Consider the following 19,686-nt stretch of genomic DNA (forward strand, 5'->3'; position numbering starts at 1 on the left):
AAACAGGAAGCAAGGAGGCATGGCCACAAACAAAGAACACAGTCAGGCCTATGGACACTGACTATAAAAAATGGCTCCGGCCACATGGCATAGGGAACAAAGACAAATAATGGCCTTTGGCAAACACTCACACACTGGGCAGAAAAAGGAAGCATGGATTGGTAACACAGAAAAAAGTGCATTAATTCAGCAATGCCAAAAACCTTTCCCCCCTGAGCCTCTGATATGGGCCCTGGTGGCACCTATGGTGTCCCTCTACATATCCCCGCACCATGTGGTAGGCACCATGCAGTGCCAGCCACATAGTTCATGGATATGTCCGATGTGTTTATTTTATACTGCGGTGTGTGCTGCAGCCTGCAGCACATGCCGCAGTACAAAATATACACATTGCGACCGCCTTGAAGGTGGTCACATCCTAATAGTGATGGAGGAACCACTTACTCCTAGTCAGGCGTTCCCATTTCCGACAGGATGGCGGTCGGGCAAAAGTCAGACGCCATCATAATCAGGCCCTAAGCTGTGAACTTCTCATGCAGTTCTACTAACCCAACTCTATCACCCCCCCCGGTATAATTAGTTCTTCCAAAGCGGCATTCTTTTTTGTCAGGTTAATGCAAACCATTTCAATAGCGCATTAACCTGAAATAGGATAGTTTATGGCGTTTATTGAATAATTCATTAAAACATCCCAAAAACATTGTGTAGCTCAATCCACCCTTATTCAGTATTAGACAGGGGAACACTGCAAACCAAATACCTCCGAAACATAACAATAAAATCTCAACTCCACATGATTACTTACACTGCTCAAAAAATCTCTTTAGATATGATTTTCTCCTAACTGTAAAATCATCATCTCAGTACAAAATCAGCTCTGCAGTAATTGGTTTAATCTTAAATGGTCTTTCTAGAATTTTGCTCTCTGATCACATGGTCTCTTGTGGCCATCGCTCATAAAACGCCAAAGCAATGTGTCTTTTGATAATCTGCAGAGATTAATTTAGAATCAGAGCTTCTGTCCTCTGTATAAATGGGATTGCTGTCAGTAAACCTCATGCAGTGTCGGTCGCTTTACTGTAAAGGTTTTTTTTTGCATCCATGTGCCTACATTTATTTTGATGAAGCAGAAGTTTGTGTTAAATGTTTAGTAACAGTCTGATTTGTAGTTTGGTAGACAGGGTACTCCACAGAAAACCTGGCAGTGTAGTCCGACCAGTAAACTGTTGATTGCCCACTGTATTTCGAAGAAGCTGGATTCAGGGCTTTAAGTGGGCCGGGTCCCACTGGTGCTGAGCACCAGCAGTTCTAAAAAGCAGGTGTCGAGAAAGGTGCCTAACGAGCTTTCTATTATTGCCATCACCCTCCGGGTTAAAAATAAACCTTAACTCTGCAGCAGTACCATCTTTCATTGCCTTTGGGATAACTTCGAGGAGACTTGTTTCAACAAAGTCATAGTTGTTGCTTATGCAACTAACAGACATTGGGAAAGACAATAGCTTTGGCTTGCTTTAGGTGTAATATTGCTTGTTGTATTACATATCTGGATGCAGTGACCCTAGAAACACAGATTTTTCGCTTCGTGTTTTAAGCAATGCCCCCAATTACATTGGCGACGCCCCTTAAGAGACCCCCAGTTTTTTTATCCCACTTAAAGCCCTTTTTGGACTGTCAGGTTTCTGATGTCAATCCCCCTTTGGAGTCTGCCATTCGAAAGCTTGCACTGACACCCTGGCGAACTAGGGACTGTCATGTAAAAATATCAGACCCCCCTACTTACCCCCTACTTAGGGAGAAAGGACAGATCTTTTTTTCTGTTCAAGATCACCTGTTTTGAACAGAGCAAAACAACCTATGACCCCACGCCCGCGATAAATTTCCCAGTGTGTCAGGGTTATTAATATATTGTTTTTTATGTTCTTCATGAGTTTGTTGTTGAAAAACAAAAAAATTTGACGCCATGAGCATAGCTTCGTCAGTATGGTGTTTCTCTGCAGTGATATTCCAGGCATTCAATTTGTTTTCTTTCAGGAATTTTCAGGGTTGGTCTCCGGTGACCCTATCTATTTACTACAAAAAAAAACTTGGGTTGACTCGACAGGGAAACACAGTCCCCACTGTATTACCACACCCCACTTGACTTGATGTAGTTCGTTCACTCCTAACTGGACCTCGAGCCCACACTTTGCTCTCTCACCCCACTTCTTCAGTTTTTTAAGGAGTTTTAACAGTATGGTATGTTACAACTTGCTGCTTTTACTGTTCTTGCATATTTGCTTTGCAGAGTGCACGTACACCCTAGAGGAGCCCATGCCTTACAAATGCTTTTATGGGTAAAGGTATAGGAAAGTGTCATCAGAATCAGAGCTAATATGGGACATTAGTTCCTCAGTGAAATCAGTGGACCCTTGGCACTGGTTGCCTGTTAAAATGAGAGATCTTACTCCCTTCGCTATTCTTCTCACATGATCTCATTCATGTTTCTATTTCCCCTGTCTCTACAAGCCCTGATTTTTCTTGCTCTCTCTTCTCTCTTTGGCCGTATCACACAAGTAAGCACTGGAATGCGAAAATTTAAAACAAGTCTCTGCCACTGATTTGAGCAGACAAGTGTCTTAACACCTTCGATGCTGATGACGAGCTCAGCTCATCATCAGCTACGGCGCTCGTATGCTGATGACGAGCTGAGCTCGTCATGTAACGCAGTATTTTAAAAAACGCCGCACACAGCGGGAAAAGCCGCCGCAGCGATGCGGTTAAATAATTGAAGACCTCAAACAGTGGTATTTTGCCACCTTAGACAGTGGGAAATAGTTGTTCTTCACTGGAACTGTAAAGGAATGTGATGCTTTTGGCTGGAAAGTAGCAGTATTGTATCAAACTCTAATGCAATTACAAGGAGCAAAATATAAAAAATACACTAGCATAACTCAAACCGAAAGTGCAATAAAATCATAAAGATATAACACAACAAAATACAAACACAACAACCACGTTATAACGCAGCAATAACACAATCCAGAAATGTAGCACGAAAAACAAACAAAAACACGGCACATCACCACCACAGCAAAATGCAACACAGCAAATATGCCTAGGTATTTTTGACACATATTACCACATCTACGGCCATAATTAAAACTAAGGACATGCCATAGAACTATTCAATATTTTTTGTGTTCTGACCCTAATGCCCTTCCTTCATTTTCCTCACTTTCTTTACTGCAGCTCAGGAAAAAATATGGGGATGTCTTCAGCTTACAGTTCTGCTGGACAAACGTGGTGATCATCAATGGGTTCGAGTCAGTGAAGGAGGGACTCATTACCAAATCTGCCGACACATCTGACCGTCCGCATTTCCCAATGTTAGATAGGCATGGCTTTAAGGAGAATTGTTCAGGTATGTGCCCACAATACGTTATTTTAGGGAATGTTTAAACTGATCAACAAAGCTTTTGCTATCAATATGCCTAACGCTATCTGTCACATCTCTAAACTGTCTGTGTCTGGATTCAAAAAGCTATTTTTATGTTCAAGCTTAGTCTTTGTAGCTAATTGTCGGAGGCTGGCTTTGTATATGGTGTACACTTAAGTAAGTGGGAACCCTGCACTAATCCAGACAACCCTTATGCTGATTTTAGTGGTCTTAGACAACCTTAGAAACCTCTCTAAGTGGTAGCTGTGGAGAGCAGCCTACAGGCTTACTCCAGAAGGAGTATAAAGCAGCTTGTTTTACCAGATGGTAATCTTATTGATATAGATTAAGTGGAAAAGTACCACACAGTGTATTTATGAAAACATGTATTTATTATAAGAGACTCACTAACACATGCAAATATCTCCTACCTGGAGATAAGCATAATGCACATAATACTTTAAAGATAAAACAGGTAATTAGCAGCAATTCACAGTGGCCCACAGGGGGAAAACAAACCATATACTAAAATAGTGGTATGTGAACCACGACTCAAGTCATTACAATTCCCAAAAGACGTAGATGTGCTGGGGACCCAAGGAACCACCTGAGGTAAGTGATCAGGAACCCCATGGAGGCTGTGTGCAGTGTGGGAACATGACTGCGTGATCAGTCAATGGGTAAGTTGGGGTTGCAACACTTCCCAGTGGACCCTGAAGAAACCCTGTGGAAGACAGAATGTTGCAGAGCCACCCCACCCGTGGATACCTGAGGAACCAGGATACCTACACCAGGGAAGCTGGGTGCATAGGTGCGAATTGGAGTCGGAAACCGCTGTCGAACTCAATGAAGGACATCAGGAAGATTCTGCTGGCGAAGTAGGTGAAAGTGTCCGGGGGAACCCAAAGGTGGGATCAAGATGAGAAAGACCTGCAAGCAGACAGGACATAGTCTATGCCAGTCAGGAGTGACCAGGAGGCATGGAAGACGAATGCCCACCAATGTCTGGTGTTGCAGGAGAGTTGACCATGACCTTGGAGCTCTGGCTGTGTGGACCCAGCAACTCTGTGGAAGACCAGGAGCTATTAATGAGCTGTCCCATGTCAGATGTCAAGAGAGGATGAGCATCTTGGTCACAGAAAATGCTTGAGGTTGGGGCTACTTGGAGCCCGAAGCTCTTTGAGGAAGGAAGCCAACAAGCGTTTGCAACGGCAAGTCAACACTGTGCCCAGGGGTTCTGTTCCAGTGGTTCTGATGAGGGATACTGGCCTCAAACTTGGTGAGAGGACAGAGCAGACCTTGCATGAGTTGTAGAACTACCACTTGTGTTGCTGAGCCTTTCAGAGCCCATGGCAGCCCACGATCATTAGACCAGTCAGCTGCTTTGTGGTGCCTGCTGACCCTGAACTGGTTTGAACTGGATTTTGCAAAGAGGGCACCAAATGTGCCCTGCAAGCAGTCTCAGTGGCGCTGGCAAGCATCCCCACCCTGCCCCATTCCACTAAACCGTGTCTGGTGGGTGGTCAAACCTTCCTGTGACAGGAAATCTATTGTTCTGCCTTTCCCTGCTCGAGCTTGGCTCAGGAGCAAGACGGCAGAAACATTTCTCTGCTTGGCAGCAGCCCTAGATTGCTATCCGGTTGTGGAAGACTGGTACAGGGAGCACTGAGGGCCTCCCGGAGGAGCTTTACAGTGCATGGAATCATACCTCCCACACCCTTTATGGTGTGGGGGTATGATTCCAACATGTTTGACAGGGTCTGCTACAGCCAGTTAAGAGATAGCCATTGCATAATAATGCATGGCCACTCTAGATATTGTAATGGCTAATGCACTTACAAGCTGGGAGACTGGACTCTGAAGGTTGTAGGGGTGTCCTGCTTATTCAGGGGCACCCTCACACTTAGAACCAAGCACCCTGCCTTCAGAAGTGAAAGGCCTGCCTTAGGGGTGACTTATGGGTTTTAAGTGCTGTAACCTTAGATATAGGGAAACGTATATCTGTCATTAGAAGTGTTACTGCCAGCTTACACAGGCTGCCATGGCAGGGCAGTCATCACAGTTTGAGTGGTCTCCCATAGGTGGCATAACACATTCTTCAGCCCACGGGGACCCCTGGTATACCTATGCCGTGGGTACCTCAGTATCAAATACTAGGAACTTATAAGGGTGCACCAATAGCCAAACTGGGATGTACCTAAGTACTCATTGTAACCAATGTAAGGGAGAAAGCACAGAGGCTTGGGTCCTGATTAGCAGGATCCCAGTCAGACTAATCAGAAGCAGCATAACACCAGGCAAAAAGTGGGGGTAACCATGAAAGCAGATCCTTCTTTCCTACATTAATACTCTGTTTTGCCAGTGTAATGTCACTTTCTGAAGAAAAAAACTGGTTTTACACTCAAAAGAAATCACTCATGCAAAGATTTTCATGTAAGCAAGGATACATATCTACTACCATCGGCATGGAAGGAGCATTCCTGAAATGGGCTGAGCTGGGTGATGTTGCAATCCAAAAATTTATAGCATCAACAAATAATCCAAGCACTTTTTTCATCCATTGCGAAACTAAAAAAGGCTGGAACTTTGCTTTGGGTCCAGGGTGGGAAGCGGGAAACCAGAAAAAATATTTTTCCTTTTGGAGAAAAAAGAAAAAAATGGTTTCCTGGCACGAAATGCCAAGTCAATATACAAAGCCTTGGACGTCACATGATTGTCAATGCACATGCCCCTCAAATCTTCATAATAAAAGATTTAAACCCTAAGCACAAGCATTGTTTTCCTTTACACTTTTAGGTTTAGTTATGTGACTTTCTGCATGATTAATCCAATTATATTTATATCTATAACTTTATATATACCCTTTCGGCAGTCGTCACTGGTTTGTTGGGTATCTATAGTTAGCATTGTGCTTCCATAGGGAATGCCTTTTTTGTGTTGCCAATTTTTTTTCCGCCATTTGACAAAACTTTCAAAAAGTGTTAGGTTTTTTGCCTAGTTTGTTAAAGGAATGTTTTGGGGTCATCCGTCAAGCACTTTTCCCATTTTTTTTCCCAAAAAACTTTAGACACAGCTACAGCCCACAAGTCTGAACAGATTTACACAACATTTGGCAGAGAGCTAGATTTTGATCCAGAGGGACTGCTTTTTACAATTTGGTATAAATCCTTTTAGTAGTTTCTGAGGAATTATGGCTCAAACATTTTCTCATGCTGAGATCTAATTGACTGTCACCACATCAACAAGGATGTGGCAGCAGCCATTTTAAGACCCCCTGGGTCTGGTGGTTTGGGACCAGAGGGACCCCACCTTCGGCCAAAAACAGATATATATTTTAAAATCTTGCCACATATTTATGGAAAATCAGTGAATCAGTGGCAAACATTTTTTTTAAAAGCAGGGATTTAGGGAGGCAAGTAATGCCTGCTCCCACTTGGTGAGAGCTTTAGAAATGCTCCAGACATGCAGCAACTGGCTTTCGTTCCCTGTTTGCTTTCTAGCGGGTAGGGAAATACGCATCTCCTGCCTGATGGGAGCAAACCAAAACAGCTGATCAAGCTAGGGCCATGGGTCCCTTGGGCTCCCACCATAGTCCCCAAACGCTGCATGTTGAGTGCCCCAGTTGGGCATCGAGGCACCCACCCACAAAGAATACAAGACCTGGGGGCTGAGGTGCTGGAGCTTACTAAGGCTCAGAGAAGGGACCCACATGAACCCCCTCCCTCTAACATACATGTTTTGGTCCTGGGTGATGTAGTCCCTCAGGCCCCTTGTGGCTCAAGGAGGGGGGCCATGCACATCCTCCCCTATACAAATAGGTTTTGGTTCTGAGAGATGGGGTCACCAGGGTCACTAATGGCTCAGGGTGGGGAGTCCTTTAAAAACACAAAACACACAGAATTGGGGTCCTCAGGACTCAAAGTGACTAGCATGGGGGCTGCACAAATGGCTTGGATGCAGGTCCTAATGTCATCCCCACACTGCACATGGCCAAAGACGGTGCATGGCTTTGGGTTGGCTGATTCCAGGGGTTGGATGCAAGCCCTGGGCAAAGGATAGTCCCTGAGGCCAATACCTGCAGTGTATGACCCTAAGTATTGTGCGGTGAGAAGTTGGGTTTACGCTTTCTAATAAATGTTTACTTTACGTTAAAAATCCCTAGAAATTCACTGAAAACACCAAATGTTAAAGTAACGTTATAGTTTGCTATATGTTTCAGTGACAACGTAAACATACCAAAGCACTGAAATTCACCAGTTATACTTACCTCAAGTAACTATAACTTGTGCACTTTGCTAATTATAACTCATACCCTTGCCATGCACTGCTAACTATCCCACATATTACATCACTTATGACATTTCCCATGACATAATGTATAATATTACTGCAACTTTTGCAGTGAAGTTACTGATGAGAAAACTGTGATTGGAGGGGGCGTGTGTTGCCTTATATATATGTTTGAAAATACATCAAATGTTTTAATTGTCAGAATTATATACCAAACACTGTAATAACAAGAGCAGAGCATTATGTGTAGGGTGCCATGCACTTTTTCAATGTTATTTGAGGTCTTTTAGCGTGTCAGCCTTTTTAAAAAATATTTGTTTTTATTGGCATTTGCGTAGTAACAGTACATCTTCATACAGGTGTATCACATCAATTCACATAATCCCTACTTCCGCCCAGCGGAGATACAATTTCACTTGTCATAGGCTACTGTTTACTTCTCTTCTTCTGTTCCAATTTTATCACACAAATTGCATATATCACTGTCATGTTTTTCAAATGCAAATAATAATAACTTTGAACTTATCACCCCTACCTTCCAACCGGTCATGAGATGCTAAGCTTTCCCCGGCACTAGAGAACTATCTCATTATTGTATACCTTATCATTCTATGCTGTTATCAGGTACAGGAGAGACTTTGAGCATCGCTGATGTGTCTCTTCCTTCCTGATTTGACTGCAATGGGTCTACTTCCCCATACGGGGGTCTTTTCCCTTGGTTATGTACGTTATCATTAGGTACCAAGTGCTCGCATCTTCTTCAAGTTTGTCGTCATGCCGGACTTTTTTCATTCAAACAAATTCTGCAGTGGCCCACTCCAGCATGTCCCTGGCCCACCTTTAAACCATGGGGTGATCTGGACTCAACCATCGAATTGCTGTTCTTCTTATTGCTAATACCAAGCCTAGTTGAATGAATCTTCCAGTGAGTTTTGGGGTTTTTGGAGTGAGAAGAAGCCCCAACACCACCCCTTTGATAGTGGCTGATATTTTCCATCCTGTGACAGTGTGCAGGTTGTCTATCACTTTCACCTAATAGTACCTTAATTGGGGACAGTCCCATACCATGTGAACGAAGTGTGCATCGGTGTGCCTACGTTTGGGACAAATGTTTGCGTGTTCCGAATATATTTTATGGCGTACTCGGGGGGGGGGTTCAATATGCCTGATGTATTACATTATTTTGTATTAGTTTGAACCTTGTTTTGGAGCTTATCTGTTTGACCCCTTCATGTACAGTTTTACATTCTGTTACTGTAAGGGGCCCCTCCAGCATATTGTCCCATTTTGTGTGAATTGGGAGGGGATTAATAAGGAGATCCTCCCGGAGCGATCTGTATATATATGTGAGACCAATCTACGTTCCCCAACCAACGTGGGTATCATCTGCAATTACTGTTGTAATGGGCAGTTCCTGCGGGCCAAGCTCTGGTGGGGGGCGTTGCTGCCCGGCCACCACCCATTCTTACCTCTACTTGTTTTTTAAAAGGTTCTTACTAATATGTCTCTTATACATTGCCCTTATCATCACTTCATGTTCATAATGTTCCACACCAACGTGTGTTTGCATTTACTGTTACTTACCTGTACATCCGCCCCTTAGGATTCAGGCCGTCTTCATTCATGTCCACTTCCCTGATCTCTGATACCAGTCTCTGGGTCTTGTGTCACCTCTATTGACTCCAGCACTGTCTCTGTGTCAGGGGATTGCAGCGTGCCGTCATGGAGGACTTTAATCCGGCCTGGACCCCTTGTTAAGTCAGTCCGTTTTTGCCTTTTGGACTGCCTACATTCTTGAATTGTGTTTGTCACAGTTTGTTTTCCTGAGGACCCCGTGGATGAGGCCAAGCGTCTCCCCCCGTCCCCCCTGGCATCCAGCCGCTCGCTTGCATCCTCTTCCGAGAAGAATAATGCGCGTCCTTTATTTTCAACATGTAATTTCGCTGAAAAACATGAGACTGTATTTCAAATTCAGATTGTGTAATCTTCATTTGACCATAATGCAGGATTTTCTCTGGTCCTGTACTATTTGGGTATAAACTGGATATATTTAAATTGGGTGTCCCTCGAAAAGGAACTGACTATGGTTGCGTGACAACTGTAGGAGAAGGTCTCTTTCCCTGTAGTTAAAAAGTTTTGCAATGATGGCCCTAGGTGGTGCCCCGGGCCTGGGAGGCGGGACCGGCGCCCTGTGCGTGTATTGAATGCTAAAAAACGTGGAGAGTTTCTTGGGGGCGATTTCTTTAGTAATTCAATCTTCTAGAAATAGCTCCATGGAGGGGCCTTCAGATTTTTCGGGAAATCCAATTAATCTTAAATAGTTTTTTCTCGATCTCCCTTCAGAGTCCTCTGCTCTCTCATCCAATTTTATAATCTTCTTTTTCAGTCCAACCACTGTGGCACTGAAAGACTTCATTTCTTACTGCAGTGTGTCTACGTCTTTTTCGGTGGTGTCCACCCTATCCGAGACCTTCTTCAGATCATTTCTCAATAGGTTGGCGTCTATAGCCACTGCATACATTCTGTTGACCATATCATCCCTAGTCGTTAGGATGACTCTTCTCTGTGGGTGCCTGATTGCCATTGATATTGTACTCCCTCTGCTCCAGTCCATGCACCAGTGGGTGAGCATAATTAGACATTTTATTTGTCTGTGCCTTGGGAACCTTGTCTTTCCCCATGTGGTCTGCCAGTTTCTCTATCCGTTCTTCACTTTTTGCTGATCTCACTTGCCCTGGCCTGGCTCTGGGGATCCTGATCTCAGTGTGCTTCCTTAAGCAACCATAATGTTCTGTTGCTCAAATTTGGGGTATAATTACCTCGCACACCACGTGCTTTCTTGGTGGAGGTGGCTGTTGGCTGTTTCTGCAGTGTGGCTTGATCCGTTTCATACTTGTCTCAACCGCGAACCCAGGTTTTCCCTCGTACTGCAGCCACGCTTGTCTCCACACAATTCATATTGAGGCTTATCACACTCCTTAGCCCCTGGGCCAGCAATGCCAAGACAGACAGAATCTTCTTGTGGACCTTTATTATCCCCCCTTCGCTAGAGCAGTATGCGGCTACACCGTGGCTCCGCTGCAACCTTTATGATCTTCCCAGGCATCGGTGATCTGAGTTTAGTGACCCCCCCTTCTGCCTCCAATGGGTCCTAAAGTCAGTTTATTGTGGCTGCCAGGCCTTCACCCCCCAGGCTCCATTTCACCCCCTCCGAGCATGCCTTGGGGGTTTCACTCTGGTCTCGCTCTTACCTTTAGAGCTACCTTTTTCTGCTCTTCACCTGGTATCTGGTAGGTGCACTGACCTCTTCCAGCACCACCAGTATTTCTTATGTGGGAGGACTCTCACCAACCCTTACTCGTCCATGGCTTGTGGTCTCTTTGCCAAAAATGGGTCTCTCACCAAGCTGCCTTCAAACCCAATTGTTGATTCCCGGGCTCTCTAGGTTGGCCCGTGGTGCAACCTGGATTCCTTTTTGCCACAGCCCCCTGCCTCACCGGGAACAAAGGCGCTGGTCCCGTGTATGAGCAGGTCCATTGCCTCCTCAGCCTTGCCTCTTGTGCGCCACCTTTGCCTTTAGCGATCCCAGGAGAGTGTCACCAGATCAATTGAAGCCCCAGCCTCTTCAGTGCTCTACACCCTTTACCCTCGCTGACCCAAGATGGCGCCTCAGTTCTCTGGAGGCTTCATCTGTGCCTTGATGGCCATAGACTGCAATAGACTGCTTCCCGATCCTCGCTCTTCTTGGTTTGGTGTGGGTGCGGGTCAACACTGCTCCGTGGTTTGGTTATGGCTTTTGATGAGGGCAGGATCTGTCAGGAATCTTCAGTTTTGCCTGCTGCTGCAAGGAGCTCAGCAGAAAGACATCTACGTGGCCATGATGTTAAGCCACGCCCGTGTGTCAGCCTTTTACAATTAAACTGACTTCTTGGGTAAAGGTGTTCTTCTGGCCCAAAGGCTATCATGAGGCTGGGCAACATTCAGCTACCTCCCTAAAAGGATATTCAGGAACTGAGAGTTTTGAGGCCTGTGGTTGTGCTTTGGCCCCAACGTACTTTATAGTTTGGGCCCAATTTAAAAAAATGTAAGGGTCATTATCCTAATACAGTCTTTTTAGTTAATAGGGATGGGTGACACTATTCTGTGAAATAGGCCAGTTGCTTGGTTATTTGTGTGCTTCTTCCCGGCAAAAACATGGAATTTGTGTGGTTGATGTGGCTCTAGTTGGATAAATACCACCAACTCCTGGAGAAAGGTAAAATAGACTCCCTGACCACCTACCTCAAAGCCCACTCCAACCACAGCAAGGAAGTCTTCAGCATCATCAATGAGTTCTCCCACCACCTAGCATCCAAAAACACCATCACCCCCTCTCAGGACCTATGCAGCATCCTTGCAGACTACATTCACGGATCTCTACCATCTATGAACCCCCAACCACCTATTACTAGCATTCACAGCCTCCTCAGCATCACAGACTCAAATCCAAGAATCCCAATAAGGGACCATCAGGCAGATGCATCAAAGAAAATACCGGGAGCAAACGGGCAGATTCTCAGAATCTGGCCGTTTGCTCCCGGTATTTTTGCATTTAAGATGCATCATCCCAAATGCAGAAATCGCAATTTAAGGAATCTCTAAATAGCGATTCCTTAAATTGCTCTTGCATTTAAGGAATCCCAAAATGAGATTCCTTAAATGCAATGCATGAAACCCAAAAAAATAGCGATTTCGCTAATAGGGGGAGCAAATTACCATGAAGTTGAACTTCGTGGTAATTTGCTAAAACTTTGAAAAATGCACTTTTGTGCATTTTTCAAAGTTACATGTTGCGCACACACATGCCCTTAGGGCATGTGTGTGTGTGACATTTGTGCACAGGTCCATTTCAGAAGTGCAACAGGGTGTCCTTTGGACACCCTGGCACCCTAGAAATAGCGGAACATTAGCGATTCGGTAATAGCTAATCGCTAATAAGGAATGGCTTTCCCATTCATTCCTATGGGCCTTAGTTATTAGCGATTAGCTATTACCGAATCGCAAATAAGGAATCTGTAGGAATCGCTAATAACATTGCGATTCCTACATGCATCCCGTTTTGCGAGTCTTTAATAGCGATTCCTTAAAATTCGCTATTAAGGACTCGCAAAACATGCCAGCATATCACCACGCAGCCCACCACCCCAATCATGAGCTCTATTCCCTCTGGAGCACCCATGGACCTCTGCACCCACCACATGTTCAACTTGGGGAACAGCACCATCAGCAAATAAATCAATTTATTTTTCAATCCATCCATCACCTCTGCCTCCTTCCCAGTGGAATGGAAACTCTCCTCAAAAAACCTTCTGCAGACCTGGAAGATCCCAAAAACTACTGGCTCATCTCCCTGCTTCCTTTCCCTGAAAAAGTCCTGGAAAAGGCAATCAACCAGCAACTCACAGACTAACTTGAGAACAATAACCTCCTGGACTCATTCCAATCAGTGTCTGCTAAAATCACAGCACAGAAACCGCCGGACTCGCAGCCACCAATGACATCAGGTCTCTACTAGACCAGGGAGAAACCGCAGACTTAACCTAAAGGGAGAGGATCTGGCCTAACGGCCAGGGTGGTGGACCACAAATCTGACAAACCAGGTTTGAGTCTCGACAAGGGTGTACAACATCCTGTGATTCTGGGCAAATCACTTAATCTCCCTGTGCCTAACAAAAATGAATGTGTCCTCCTGTAATGTAACTGGTGCTTGTGTAGAGTGCTCTGATTTCTTCGGGTCAAGTTTGCGCTATATAAAACTCCATAAAAAAAGTTAATAAATAATGCTTTTGGACCTTTCCACAATCTTTCTACACCGTGTCCTACTTCACCCTCTCAAAAAAGCTCTACTAGATAGGGATGCAAGGGGATGCCCCAAAATGGATTGTATCTTTCCTCACTGAAAGAACCCTACTGTTAAGAAATCTACAGCTTGTTTTACCATGTCTAGCACCGCTTAATCCACAACTGTTGTTATGCTCTTATGGCCTAATGGTCCCTCTCCCATTTTGGCATGCCTTAAAGTTAGTACTACATGGAGGTATGTTTCCTGGTCTCTGCATGCAAATGATCACACCATCCTTTGTGATTGTATATTCAAATATGCTACCCCAAGCCACCTGGCTAGATTTCGTCCTGGTGACAGTAGTAGGCATGGTATGTTAGCTTCAATCAGCTTTGCACCAATGAATACTGAGCTGAATGTTAACCCCTTCCACGCTGATGACGAGCTGGGCTCGGCATGGCATAGCCTCCTCGCACGCTGATGACGAGCCCAGCTCGTCATGTAAAGTGCGATTTAAAAAAACTCAGCACAGGAGCGGAATTGCGCTAGCGCGCATGCGGTACAGATAGACAATAGTAGAAGGCTGATAAAAATCACATCACCAGGTATAATATGATAACACAGAGGCAATATGAAACATCATCACAGAGAGTGGAGGTACAATATCACATAAAACCATACTGTATATGCATGGAATAAACAGGTAAGTGTCTACAGTGTCACTAAGGAGGGGTACAACCCTAATCAGTAATATCTTGTTCAAGAGTGCAGAGGTATTGATGAACAGACTGCCAAATATCCCTAGGCCGGGATATAGGTGGTTGAAGTGGGGTGTAATCCTCATTATCCCTGTCACAATATGAAATACTCGGAGAGGTTGGGTGGTCTGCTGTTTGCCCAGTAGAGGTCAATATCCCTTTTAGCCAACAAAAAGGCCATTGAAATGAGTCTACGTGCGGAACGTGGTAGGTCCCCAATATATCCCTGAAGTGCGAGTAGAAGATCTGCTCCAAACACTGTATCTATTATTGCAGAGATATGTGTAAAAACAGTTGTCCAGTAAGAGGATATTACAGTGCACGTCGATGTGAGATGTGATATGTCAGCTCCAGGAGAATGGCAGTGGTCAGACTTAGTAAGGTAAAATGTAACAATGTCAGATGGGGATAGATAAACACAGTGAAAGAATTTAAAATGCACATTTTTATGTCTATGGTTAATTGAAATATTTGTGAACAGCAATATGTCAAATAGCTTTATTTCAATAACAAGTATCATAATAGCATCATCATTCATATAGTGCAAAAATAAAAATACAAGTTATCATAAAAGCATTATTAATAACAAGGTATATAACATCCATCAGGGCATAATATATTAACAATTTTTTGTTTCATTATTTGATCATAAAGAATAACGAGATAATCCCAATTTCAGGATGGACAATAAATTCATACTTCCAATAAATAGTAAAATTCAATTGGTATGCATAAAAAAATTAATACATAAAGTGACAGTGCTTTTCGTCTCATTCGAGCTATTTAAAGACTATTTTAAAATGTAATAAAAAGTTCACAGTGTGATATCAGACCTCCCTGCAAAATAATCTAGACCTGACGAGCCAAGCACAACTGCGATACTTTGCCAACCACAAGCATAGACGGTTCTTGGGTCTGATTTAAAAATTCGCAAAGCAGCACAATGGTCAGAAGTGCTCAGCTGTCTGCAGATGGGTTTTAGCCATTGGGATCTAGCTGAGTTAAATGCTGGGCATGAAAACTTAAGATGTGCCACACTCTCTTTTGGTGCCTCACAACAGAGACAACCCACAATTGTCTGATAAGGGGGGCTCCACTTTGCAGTTAATTCACGAACCATAAGGGAGCCAACCCTAAACTGTATGTAAAGCGCCCTCTCTCTTGGTCTCTGGAAAACATCTAAGTATGGTTACATGAATATGTGCTGCTTGTGCTGATAAATATCTTCTGTCAGCCTTCCTGCTTTGGGGTTACTGAATTCCTGTCTATAAACCCAGGCCCTATATAATCTTTTGAGGTCAACCTTACTGGGTGGGTTTTGGCCATCCCGGGATTCCTTAAGGCCTAGGGCAAATAATAATTTCTTAATATTGTTTATCCAGCTGACCCTGTGGTTACCGTCTAGGCTAATTACCTCTGTGAATGCAGCAGCATATTTAGCAAGTTTAGCGGTCCGCAGAAGACGTCCACAAAAAAGCAAGGGTCTTAATCTGGAAATATCTCTAAAAGAGCGTCTACCCATATCACTCATGAAGGGTTTGAGTGGTACATTTCGGGGAAGCATCACTGATTCTCTTATAAACGTGTTTTCGGATCTACAGCTCTCTTCTTCATTCTCGAAATCCCACAGTTCGGCACCATATAGGGTCGAGCTAACTGCCTTTGCAGCATGAATCAAGAGCGCCGGTGCAACAGGTCCGCTCTGAGAGGAGCGATGTTCTCTGCCTATTGCGCCGGCCACACGTTTATGGTTCAGAAGCCTCTTGTTGTGGGTTCTCCAATGCATTCTTTCGGAGAGTCGAATACTGAGGTAATCATACGTGCTGACTTTCTCCAGGCATGTTCCTCCCAGGGTAAAGTTATGCCTAAAAGGTTTGTAGGGGTTAAATGTCATCCGTTTAGTCTTGGTGGTGTTAATAATCGGCCTCCTAGAGTTAAAGAAGAGCTGAAACCTATCCAGGAGTTTTTGTAACCCTCCCGTGGTCTTGGAAATCAACAGTGTATCATCTGCAAACAGGAGAGTGGATACCCTGTCTCCTATCAGAGCTGGAGTGTCAGCTGGAATTTCCTGTAGGAAGCTAAACACCCCATTCACATATAAAGAGAACAGGGTGGGTGCCATAATACAGCCCTAGTGTACTCCCCTGTTCACAGGAATCCTGTCAGTTTTTTACTCTAGAGACCCTATCTCAATTGTGCATAATTACCCCTTGTGCAAACGGCAGCAATATGACCATATCTTATCTGTAAGAGGAATTCTCAGTTCCTCCCCCCATATCCCTGTAAGTATACAGTAGTATGAGATTTCATTGTACGACACAAGCAGGACAGTTTAGCGGTCATACGGTCAACATCCTTAGAGGACATGACAAGGGGCGAAGTCCTCAGGGGGTAGTGGATATGAGAGGAGGAGAGATCGCAGAGTGCAATGTAATCTCTGGAAGACTAAGAGGACACAGTAGGAACATCTGTGGTGTCCAAAGGCCTGCCCTTCTGCAATATATTGGAATGTAAAATGCCACGTACATAATAATTAATATGTATGTATATATATATACATACGAAACACGTCATGTTGCCGTCCCCATCAATGGAATAAAAGCACTTTATTTTCACTATGAACCCTGGCTGTGGTCTGTACCTGGTTTTGTGTCGGAGCCATTTTTCTGGTTACTTGCACTTCAGGATTGTGGATATATATATATATGTATATATATATATATATATATATATATATATTCACTGAAAAAACCAAAGGTTTCACACCAGTTATAGTTAGGAATTAGCATTTAAAAAACCTATGAAATTCACTGAAAAAACCATAGGTTTCACACCAGTTATAGTTAGGAATTAGCATTTAAAAAACCTATTAAATTCACTGAAAAAACCATAGGTTTCACACCAGTTATAGTTAGCTGGAAATTTTACTGATATAAAACCATTGAAATTCCCACGTTATAGTTAGTCGGACTCACTATAACTTGCGCGTGCAATGCACTGCTGATGACATCACATATTACATCACTCATGACATGGTCAGTGACATCACTCATGACATCACTGATGACACCATCCTTGTGACACAGTGACAGACCTCCTTTCAGTGTAATGTAACCCATGAAACACATATTCAAAAATAGAAACTAATATTTTCAAAAAAGTGGATATACCCATACCAGTTACAACAACCAATTCAGTAATATCACCATCTAATACACATCCACTCATGTGTATGTATATGGGTTATTAGATATTTTTATTAGTATCAGTATGAGTGTCTATATGGTTTGGTGGGGGTATTACTTAGCACATAGATGCATGAGTGACTGACTCTTTGTTTGTATGTGTTTTGAAGACAACATATGTACAGGACTGTATGGGTGGATGAGTGTCTATATGTGTTTGTTAGTGAGTGAATGACTGTCTCACTAGTGTCTTTATCAGTAACTACATATGTTTTAATCTAGTATATATGAATATTGATGTATATAAGTGAGTATATGTGAGAGTAAGAGATTGTAAGAGTTCCTGTTTAAATAAGTATGTGTTTCTATAAGTGATTGTTTAAGAGAATAAATATGTGTAATTTTAAATAGAAGTAAGGTGGAAGTGTGTGTATAACTCTATATTCAAATAAATGGATGTTCAATAGTTTATTTGCACGTGTGAATATGTGTGTGAGTAACTTTTGGATGAATGTCGGTGTGTAACAGGATGTATAGGTGTATCACTTCATATGATGAGTGAGTATATGTATGAGTGACTATATAGAACTGTTGGTGAATGAGTGGATGTGTATATAGATAGTGGAATTACTGAATTGCTTGTTGTAACTGATATAGGTATCTCCATTTTATTAAAAATTTCAGTTTCTATTTTTGAATATGTGTCTCAAGGGTTACATTATAGTGAAAGGAGGTCTGTCACTATGTCACAAGGATGGTGTCATGAGTGATGTCACTGACCATGTCATGAGTGATGTAATATGTGATGTCATCAGCAGTGCATTGCACGCGCAAGTTATAGTGAGTCCGACTAACTATAACGTGGGAATTTCAATGGTTTTATATCAGTAAAATTTCCAGCTAACTATAACTGGTGTGAAACCTATGGTTTTTTCAGTGAATTTAATAGGTTTTTTAAATGCTAATTCCTAACTATAACTGGTGTGAAACCTATGGTTTTTTCAGTGAATTTCATAGGTTTTTTAAATGCTAATTCCTAACTATAACTGGTGTGAAACCTTTGGTTTTTTCAGTGAATTTCATAGGTTTTTTTAATGCTAATTCCTAACTTTTTATACAGACTCATACCTATGTGTTTTTTAGTGAATTGCTAAAGTATGTTTTTGTAAAAATGAACACTATAATGTATATTGAGATAATATTTTTAATTTAAAATATTTTTTTTTATATTTCGCTTTCGGTGCGCGCACCGGTGCGCGTACCGTCAGCGCACTAACAAAAAAAAAGAAAAAAAAATGAAGGAGGGACTGTGTAATAGATAGTAAGACAGATAAAAAGTGTAAAAGGAAGTAACTGAGAAAAGAAAAATGAATAAGGGAGCAAAAGAAAGAAGAAATAGGAAGAAGACTAAAGCAGAGGTTAAGGGAGATTGTAAATGGATGTTGAAAGTAAAAAGAAGGACAGTTAAGTATGGGAATGTCAGGTAGTGACGGAATCAGAGGAAAAGAATAGCAGTGATTGAGGGAAAGTAAATATCAGTGAATATAAGTAAAAAGGGGTGAAAGAGGGTACATGTAAGTGAATAAGGGTAACACATGGGGAGTAATAGAGACAAACAAGAGAGAGAGTAAAAGAAGGACTGTCACAAAGGGACTAAGTGAACCAGTAAAAAAGGTAAGTGAAGGAGTGTGCATAGGCAGAAGTACTGAAAGAAATTGAATGTGGTCGGAAGTAAACATGGAACAAAAGAATAAGTGAGGGAAGCAAAGTAAGGAAATAGGGGTGCGGTAGGGTGACAGAAAAATAGTGAAAATAAAACAAAAGGTGATAACAAAAAAGATTTTGTAAACACACTTACCATATAATCAATGCAAACTTGTATCTATGAAAGATAAAAGAAAAAACACGTTATAATTTCTTAAAAATATATAATAAAATAGAAACAACAGTTCATGAGGTTTAAAAATCTACAAAAGTTTACTAAGAAATGATGCAATAGTGAAGGATACAAAAACAGAAAGAAAGTAATGTAGAAAGAGAAAAAAAAAGGAAAAAGAAATAGAAAGAGAACAAATTCCTAAAGGTAAATAAGATACTAAAAGAATGTAAGATATCAAATCAAAATCAGTAAAGATAAGAAAATAAAAGAAAAATGAGTGAAAAGGAGAGAAGTCTGATTGAGAAACTATAAATAAAAAAGAGGAATAGAAGATGATT

General features: G+C 42.5%; 1 protein-coding gene across 1 annotated transcript in view; it reads left to right on the plus strand.

Annotated features, from left to right (window-relative positions):
- Positions 1-19,686, plus strand: part of LOC147666671 (cytochrome P450 2D3-like) — a 149,202-nt gene that overhangs the window by 14,195 nt on the left and 115,321 nt on the right. Inside the window, exon 2 of the mRNA XM_086948980.1 lies at positions 3,229-3,400. Coding sequence (XP_086805106.1) covers positions 3,229-3,400 — 172 coding nt within the window. The remainder of the gene's footprint in view (positions 1-3,228; positions 3,401-19,686) is intronic.

Source organism: Lissotriton vulgaris, unplaced genomic scaffold (assembly GCF_964263255.1).
Source record: "Lissotriton vulgaris unplaced genomic scaffold, aLisVul1.2 SCAFFOLD_2143, whole genome shotgun sequence".
Classification (NCBI taxonomy): Eukaryota; Metazoa; Chordata; class Amphibia; order Caudata; family Salamandridae; genus Lissotriton; species Lissotriton vulgaris.